Source organism: Emydura macquarii, unplaced genomic scaffold (genome assembly GCF_026122565.2).
Source record: "Emydura macquarii macquarii isolate MOO-44397 ecotype Brisbane River unplaced genomic scaffold, CSIRO-AGI_Emac_v2 contig_3122, whole genome shotgun sequence".
Taxonomy (NCBI): Eukaryota; Metazoa; Chordata; order Testudines; family Chelidae; genus Emydura; species Emydura macquarii.
Window position 1 is genome coordinate 7285576 of NW_027133259.1, and position 9110 is coordinate 7294685.

The 9110-nt window shown below is 50.9% G+C and overlaps 1 protein-coding gene across 1 annotated transcript; it reads left to right on the forward strand.

The window, feature by feature from the left end:
* On the forward strand, positions 1 to 8900 carry LOC137141950 (alpha-2-macroglobulin-like protein 1). The gene is made up of 8 exons (XM_067531069.1): positions 1 to 59; positions 2550 to 2733; positions 3829 to 3994; positions 4785 to 4837; positions 6173 to 6193; positions 6888 to 7047; positions 7734 to 7818; positions 8741 to 8900. Exons 1-8 carry the CDS (start codon positions 1 to 3, stop codon positions 8898 to 8900), a joined length of 888 nt encoding a protein of 295 aa, XP_067387170.1.
* Positions 8901 to 9110: the final 210 nt, after the last annotated feature.

Consider the following 9110-nt stretch of genomic DNA (forward strand, 5'->3'; position numbering starts at 1 on the left):
ATGCGGGCTCCCATCATTCTTAGCTGCCTGTTCTACACCACAGTGACAGTGGCACAACCGTAAGAGATGTTGAAATACCTGATCGGTAGAGGTAACGTGGAGTGGGTCAGTGGTATCAGGATGTCACAGGAGGGAGGCAGCAGCCATGCCCGTCAGTTCTCGGAAGGGACAGGCTGGGGGTGTTTTGCAACGTCCTACAAGCCCCATTTTATGGAATAGAATCCCACCAAACTGGGAAAATCCCACTAAAATATATCTGAGAAATGTGGTGATCGTCTGGGTATATGGAAAGTTGCAACACCAAGGAGGACGTGGTTGGCAGCGTAACTGGGGAGGACCTAGGCGTAAAGGGGATGAAATTGAAATTAGGAATGGGATGGAGGATTTGGGTCTGGCTGACCACAAGACATTGACGAACAGCTGGGCCTGTGAGACTGTGGAAGAGTCTCCCTCAGGGAAGGGATGGGAGCTCCATTGCAAGTTGGGACATTGGGAGCTAGAACTGGACAAAGCCCTGGAGAACAGATCAAGCAATCCTGAGCTGGCTCCTGGGAGAATGGGCCAGATGTTCGAGCTGGGTCTAATCAGACCCAAGATTGGAATGACCCACACCTCTGGGGCTGGCTTGGATTGGAATAATTACACAGCTGGCCCGTATCTCTCTAAGGGCTGATCCAAGGCCCCAGGTCTGGGTGTTCCCAGAACTTTGGCTGGTCTGGATCCAGATGCAGAGCTGAACAACTGGACTGTCCCCAGTTCTGATTTCTGGGCCTCCACCCAGGGAGAGGGCTCCATTGGAGACAATTTCCTTGTCTATGGTATCTCAGTGTGGGCCCCTCCCTTGTGCTATTGCAGTGTGCTCCAAAGGGATGCAGCAGTAGCCCCTGTGTGACATAAGTTAGTGGTGTTCAGTCCTGCTCTGAGCAGGGAAGGTAAATCCTGCCATACCACTGGCACCGATTGGTGCCCTGGGCGGCAGTCTCAGCAGAGAGGCCATCAACTGAATGGGGCATGGAGATTCCCCTCTGCCTCAGGGCAGAGTCAAGTCCTGGGAGTGGGAGTATGGCCTGCTGGTGCCTTTCCTGATGGATAAACGCAAGACTTCAGCCTGTGGGTTTGTGGATAACAAATTGGCCGGGAGTCTGGAGAGCTGGTTCTACTGACTTGGCCAGTGACTCTGTGTCCTTGGGTGAGTCACTTCTCCATTCAGTGCCTTGGTTTCCCCATCTCTCAGATGGGGTTAGTGGTGCTGGAGATGGGATGGGGGCTCTGAGGTGGTACAGAGAATTCTCACAAGTCCTTGGCAGGTGGGGCCTGCTCACATACTCCAGATCTAACTGATCAACATTTTCAAGGTCATTAGATCAGAAAAGAATTTTCCCTCAGGTCAGATTGGCAGAGAATTTTTTGTTTTGTTTTTGCTTTCCTATGCAGTAAGATATCTGCCGCATGGATCACCTGCTAGGATCATGTGTCTATACCTCATCCAATCAATTCCCTATCATTCTGGGGACCTTGGGCACTGGCGGTGCCTTGGTCCCTCTTCTCCTCTGCCTGGGCCTGCCTCCTGAGGGCTGTAATAGTTTAATCTAAACCAAGTTATGGGGTTCAATGCAGCGGTGGCTGGGTGGTGTTTAGTTTCCTATGATATGCAAGTCAGACTAGACTCTAACCATCATGGAGAGTGAAGTTCTGGAACAGCCTTCCAAAGGGAGCAGTGGGGGCAAAAAATCTAGCTGGCTTCAAAACTGAGCTTGATAAGATTATGGCAGGGATGGTACGATGGGCCAGCCTAATTTAGCAATTAACCGATTTTAGATTACTAGTGGTAAATATGCCCAATGGCCTGTGAAGGGTTGTTAGATGGGGAGGGTTCAGAGTTACTGCAGAGAATTCTTTCCAGGTGTCTGGCTGTCGAGTCTTGCCCACCTGCTCAGGGTTTAGCTGATCGCCACATTTGGGGTCGGGAAGGAATTATAGCTGAGGTTAGTCGTGCTTTGAGCAGGTGGTTGGACTAGATGACCTCCTGAGGTCCCTTCCAACTCTAATATTCCATGATTCTATCCCCCAGGGCAGATTGGCAAAGGTCCTGGGTGTTTTTTGCCTTCCTCTGAAGCATGGGACACAGCTCACTTGCTGGTGGATTCTCTGTACCTTGAAGTCTTTAAACCATGATTTGAGGACTTCAATAACTCAGTCAGATATTAGGGGTCTGTTACAGGGGTGGATGGGTGAGGTTCTGTGGCCTGCGTTGATCACGATGGTCCCTTCTGAGTCTATAAAGTCTCCTCATCCACGTTCCCCTTATGATCCTACAGAATATGTCCAATCCACTCCTTGATCCTATAGACATTGTTACCCGCTCTCTCAGCCAATTTGATAGATACTGTCACCCTCATCCTCACTTCTCCTATGGGACCTGTCACCCCATCCTCACAGCCCTAGGAAGTTGTCACATGGATCCTATAGCATTAGCCTCATTTGTTCCCATGAGGTGAGACTCCGAACATAAACCGTGCTGTTCCTCTGCTCTGTTTGCCCCCCTGCAGGAGATACCTGATCATCATGCCAGCCGAACTGACCTTCCCGTCTGTCCAGAGGGTGTGCTTGGACCTGAGGGGGGTAGAGAAGCCCATTCGAGTGGCCTTGACTCTTGTGCATGCATCGGGTAGCCTTCTCCTCTTCCGAAGGGTCATCCGAAACAGCAGGATCTTGGAATGCTCCAGGTTTCGGGTGAGCAGCAATCCCGGGGGCAAGCCAGGCTCCCATCGCTGACAACGCCCAGTCTGCTGTGTCACATCGCAGGTTCTCGCACCAGAGAAATAGGAAGATACAGAGAATGAGAGAGAGAGAGACTTCTGAGGGGAGGGAGAAAAAGGGGGAGGAGTGAAAGTGAGGCAGAAAAAAGCCAGGCAGAGGGGTAAATGGCAGCCTGCGTGGTCTCTTCCCTCTTTCTGTATTTCTCTGATCGGCTTCATCGCAATGTTCCCGTTCGGGGAGGTGAAATGTGTCTGACGTGCTGCCCTAAGTACCAAACACGACCTAGAAACAGCAGCATTTCCCTGGCCTGCTGCCTGTTAGAAGAAGCTCTGGCCACCTCGGCCTTTTCCTCCGTGTCTCCTTATTTACTTCTCCAAGCGTCTTGCCTTATGTTCTCCTCTCTCCAGCCTCTCTCTGATTTCTCCCTCGATGGGATTTTATGGGCCTGGAAAGGTGCTGAACTGGCAGCCCTGGGGAGTGGTGTCCTCGGGTTATCCCTGATTAGGCGCAGTGCAGTGCTTCCTACGCGTCATGCCCACCATCCATGTGCCTCTGTCCTAAACCATCTCTAGGAGTGAGGAGGGATCTCAGCCCCCCGGATCCTTTCAGTCACTCACCTCCATACAGAGACGGCCAGCGAGGGGGACCCGTTAGTGGTGGGTTGTGGAGCCCTGCTACTCATTGGAGTGAGACCCCCCCCCAGCCCATTCCCCACAGACTGCCGGTGAGACTGGGCAGTGCACGTGACACTGTTCAGGCAGAGCAAACACCTTCCTCCTCCTGGTGCACATCTCTGCCAGGGCTCTGCAGCCCAAACCCAAGAGCACAACAAAGGCACCATTCTTTGCTCCAGCAAACTGAGTCGCCTGGCCACTGAGAGAACAGGTTGCATGGGTGACAGGTGCCCCTCCCGGCAGGAGGGAATTAGTTGGACCCAAGACTCCAGGGAGCAGGGGAGCAGAGCATCTGCTTTGCCACCACTGGGACAGCGGAGAATGTGCCATGCTCCTTTCCCATCCCCTGCATCTCCCCAGAGAGCTAGCCATAGCTCCCTCTCTCCGTCTGCAGGTCCCATCTCCGGCGGGGGGCCGGGAGGAGGTTTGCACCGTCCATCTGACCATCTCCAACGGCCGCTACTTCAATGTGAAGGAGGAGAAGAACGTCCTGATTCGCAGGAGTGACAGCAGCACCTTCGTCCAGACAGACAAACCCATTTACAAGCCGGGGCAGATAGGTGAGCGTGGCCAGCGTATCACACCTGCCAGCTCTCCAGGAGTGGCCAGACCTGCCCCGGCTTCAGCTGCTGTACGTGCTGCTTGTCGGGACGGGCAGCTGTGGGGAGCAGGTGGGAGGGAGGCCTGAGCTTGCTGGTTCTTCCTCAATCCCTGCCTGAGCTGCTCCATCGTCTGCTGGGGGCTCTGGCCAGAAAGCCTCAGCCACGTGGGCAGCCCTGATGGGCAGCAGAAGGGGGTGGAGAATATTTGGGGTGCTCAGGCATGTGATGGGTGCACATGGGTGGGAGGGAGAGAGACCACGTTGGAGGGTGCACAGTGTGGCGAGACAGGCCTACAAGGATGGAGTGCAGGGCCTGGGGACTGACCGAGCGCACACAGGTGCCAGGGGCTGGGGCGAAGTCTGGAGATCCATTCAGGCAGGGATGGGGAACTCTGGGGTCTAGGCAGGAATCCATTGGGAGATGGGGTCACGCAAGGACCTAAGGATGGGGGAAAACCCACTCTTGTTCTCCCCTCAGGATGAGGAGCCTGGGGGCCACCACATGAGCTTAGCTCATAGTTGTTTATAGGCTTCATTGAGGAGAAAATATCACCGAGGGTAGAGACTGTGACTCCTACATCTCCGATCAGTCAGAGGAGTTGGGACAAAAATGGTGGTGAGGGGGGTACAAATGGTTCAATTTCCTGGGGCTGGCAGATCTGTGTGGGGAGCCCAGGGGGGCTGCAGGGCAGGACTGAGGTGCATTTCTGAACGTGTTCCTTCTTCATAACTTTCCTTTCTCCCCTCAGTGAAGTTTCGGATCGTGACTCTGAATGAGGAGTTTGTTCCCCTTAATAACAAGGTAAGGCACGTTCAAGGGGACAAAGACGTTTCCTGACGCCTCTTACTGCCCCCCCTCCAGTCACCTCCATTCCTTTGCAATTCCTAGTCTTGTCTTTCCCTTTTCCCATGAACGTGGACAAGGTCTAAGAGGCCTTATCGCCATGGTAGCAGTTACTAAATTGGTATTCAGATTGGATGGGGCCAGTGCCCAATTGCTAATGCTGAGGTCCAGTGCTGTCTGAATCACCAGATGTCCCCACCCCAGCAAGAGGCTTGGAAATGCTCATTCTCTAATGAGCGTATCCCAGCTCCCTCTTCTGGCTGGCGGCGGGATAGTCCAGGGATCTGTCCCGTAATCCCCTGCCAAAGAGGACATGCCAGCCTGTGTAAGCATCTGCACACTGCAGACTACAGCCACAATTACTATGCAAATCACATGCACTGCAAGCTGGGACTAGAACTCTTGTCCTGTGGCTCTGAAAAGTTCCGGCTTCTACTGCCTGAGCTCAAAGAGTGCGCCTCCTGCTTCCTCTAACAATATTACTAGTATTTATTTGTATGTATTATGGCACCTAGGAGCCCCAGTCATGGACCCCATTGTGTTAGGCTCTGTACAAACACAGATCATAAAAGGAGTAAACTTTCTCTTTTTGAGCCATCCACTAGAGGCTGCTATTACATGCTTACTCATTCGTACAGATAAAGCCTGAATCTCCTGTGCCTTGCACATTGTGTAATCCTTTGCTTCCTTTGTAGTCTTTTCCACATCAGACCACATAAATAAACATTTTGCACAGATGTAAATGATGGTGCAAGGCTGTAGGAAATCCAATCCAAAGCCAGTAACTTACACCTGCTCCTAATCCTGCAACCACTTTTCCTCACCAGTGGCTAGAAGAGTAAATAACCACTAAACCCTTACCTGTGAAGCCAGTCATTCAGAGCAAAAGGTCAGGTGTGCTCTCTCCATTACTGATCTCTGTGTCGCCAACTCTCATGGTTTTATTGAGTGGTTTTTGAGTGCTTCTCTCAAAGCCTCAGCTGCTGGAATGAGGTTGTACGAGAACATCCGCTTTCAACCTCCTGGTTGCAGAGAAGAGCTTGAAAATGTGAAGCAAGTGCACAGCCAAAGGTTCAGAAACCAGAAGAAAAGAAAAAGAACTCAACAGTTATTATTTTAAAACATCTTATGAATTTTAAAGCCGACCTTGTGATTTTTTGGGGGGGGGGCCGGACTCATTTTTTAACTTTTGGGCGTGGCAATGCTGCTGTTAGGTGACCATGGCATTTTCTTTTATATCTCTGTCTGCTGTGTCATTGCATTTTCTAATACGGCTGTCTGTTTACTTTTCAGTACTCCGTGATAGAACTCCAGGTGGGTATCTCTAAACACCAGGAGGCTATGGTGATGGATGCTCCAGGATACATGCATAGATAACTTGAGTATTGAGTTAAAGATATTCCCTTTGGGCAGGCTTGTGTGTGGTTTTTGTCCAGTTTCTTTTCACAGCAGGAATCCCAGAACCTGATAATCTATCTTTGAAGAATGAGTAGGTTCTAGAGATTGAAGCAACCTATGTTGATTCTTGAATATCATTCCTAGATAAAGCTGGAGATTCTAGATATCCGGATCCTCCATAGTCTTCTTTTAAGCTACTGTTTGGAACAGAATTCTGCAACTTTGTGGACTCCAGCGTTTCAAACTTCAAATATTTAAGGTCTAGTCTCTTTAAAATGTGAGGGCAAAAATGAGAGAGAACTTTATTTTAAGCCTATTTAAGACTTAATGGGCAAAGAAACTAAAACCTTTATAATTTTGTAGGTTCTGGGATCTAGGCTCTTCTGAAACTTGTAACCTGTGGAGATGTTTGGGTTCTGGCTTGCAGCTGGATAGACCTTGATGAGAAAAAGAAACTAGTAGACTTAACTTTATAAGTTCTACAACTTGGACTATTTGAGAATTTAATGAGCAAAAGCAACTAGAAATATTAGACTGCTCTGGACTCACTTTTTAAATAAGCAAATAGGCTACAGCTAATGGCTGCCTTTTTTTTTCTCTCTGAGAGCAGGACCCCAACAGTAACCGGATTGGCCAATGGCTAGATGTGCGACCAAGGCAGGGCATTGCGGATCTGTCCTTCCAGTTAGCTGATGAACCTTCCCTGGGGACTTACACCATCACCGTGGGCGGCACAAAAGCTTCCAGCACCTTTAGTGTGGAGGAGCACGGTATGATTGAAATCATAGAATCGTAGAAGATTAGGGTTGGAAGGGACCTCAGGAGGTATCTAGTCAACCCCCTGCTCAAAGCAGGACTAACCTCAGCTAAATCATCCCAGCCAGGGCTTTGTCAAGCCGCACCTTAAAAACCTGTAAGGATGGAGATTCCACCACCTCCCTAGGTAACCCATTCCAGTGCTTCACCACTTGCCTAGTGAAAAATGTTGAGGGGATAGATACGAGCAGAGGAAACTCCTATTGATCCATCGTATATCTAATGTCCAAACATCTGAAGGCAATACATTTTCATCTGAATAGTGGGATAATGATCATATACCATCTGAGAGCCAAGATTAATCACATGCCAGTGGAAGAGCCACACCTAAAGGGGTGATGGTGGAATCATAGTCAGGCCAAGGAGAAATGTCACTTCACCAAGATGCTTAGTTAATACTTGGGCTGGACTAGTATGACAACAGTGCTGGAAATTCCTCCGACACCTTTTCATTGAGGGATCCCAGCAGTGACCTATGGGATACTCCTCTCCTTGTTCATTCACTCCTGGCCTACATTTCTGTATACGCCCACACACCCTGTCCTCTCGTGGGATCCAGCCCTGATCTGGAGGGACCCCTCCCTGAGCCCATGTACTGGCAGGCTGCTCTTCACCATCTCTCTCTGGCTTTTCCTTCCAGTGTTGCCGAAATTCGAGGTTTTCTTTGAAGGACCCACTCAGATTTACACATTGGATAAAACCTTCCCACTCCGCGTGTGCGGCAGGTGAGGAGGCTGCTTTGTGGGAAGGGAGTTGCTAATCAAATGGCTCCACACACCTTCCCCCAATCCCTCTCTCCCCTGAATCCATCAAAGGAAAGAAATGGGGAAGGCGAAGGGGCAAACCATGGGGGGCCCCTTCAGATATCAAGAGACTCACTGGCTGATGCGAGATCCAAGACATTGTCTTTCCCTGTAGAAGATCTACATGAGTCCAGCTGGGGAGTGACCCTCACTCGGGGAGGGGGAGCCCTGTGCCAGGCTAGGTCCCCTGGCAAGATACACATGTTCACCTGGAAAGAGCTGAGGTAGGGCGAGGTACGCCCATCAGGCTGGATAGACCCTTCCTGAGATGAAGAAACATGTACCATCACGTCTGGGAAGAACACCCCGCTTCTCATTGCTTACACTCTGCTGACCATATTTCCTTCACATGTGGAGTGGGCGCGTTTCAGCGGGTTCATCGTTGTTAGCAATGGCTAAGGAGGGTGGGGGAAGACGGATGTGCAAACGCTCTCCCGCCACGTGGAGGGTGACTTTTCCAGAAGGCACGGAATGGGGAGCCCAAGGAGTGAAGGGGTCAATTTCAGGCTGGGTCATCAGAAAACATTCCTATCACGGAGCTGCTAGACTGACATCATCCCTCCCCCTCCCCAAAAAGTGTGGAAGCCCCATCTTGGGTTATTTTAAAATCAAACTGGGAAAAGCCCTGAAGAAGAGACTGTCAGATGGGGGTGATGATATTGACCTCCCTCACAGTGGAGATGGCGCGGTTTCATTGTGTGTGTTTGTAAAATGCATTGAGATCCTCCGAAGGGAGGCAACCATAGAGGAGCAAAGTGTTCAGGCTACTGCCCACTCTCCAATATTTCTTTTTCCTTCGTGTTTCCCTCCCGGCTTTCTTGCCCCTCTGCCCTGCTCCGTACAGGTACACGTATGGGAGAGCAGTGCAGGGGACTGTCCGGGTGACCCTGTGCCAGAAAGCTTGGCAGTACAAGCGGCCCCCGAGACGCTTTGGCGCAGATATCTGTGAAGAGTTCCATGGCCAGGTGAGCTGGTTCACCGGATCTGAGCAGGTTAGTGGGTAGGAAGGGAGCAGTGTGGAGAAAAGTGTCAGGGAAAGGGAGGGACAGGAGAGGGCATCAGCATTGCCCGTTCTGTAACATGTGAAATAGTCACACAAGTGTCTGGCCAGTAACTCCTTCCAGTCTCCACAGCCCCTGCACCCAGGCACAGCTAATGCATGCACCCTTTCCATTTCCAGACCGCCAGCCGGGGCTGCTTCCCCACTTCTGTGA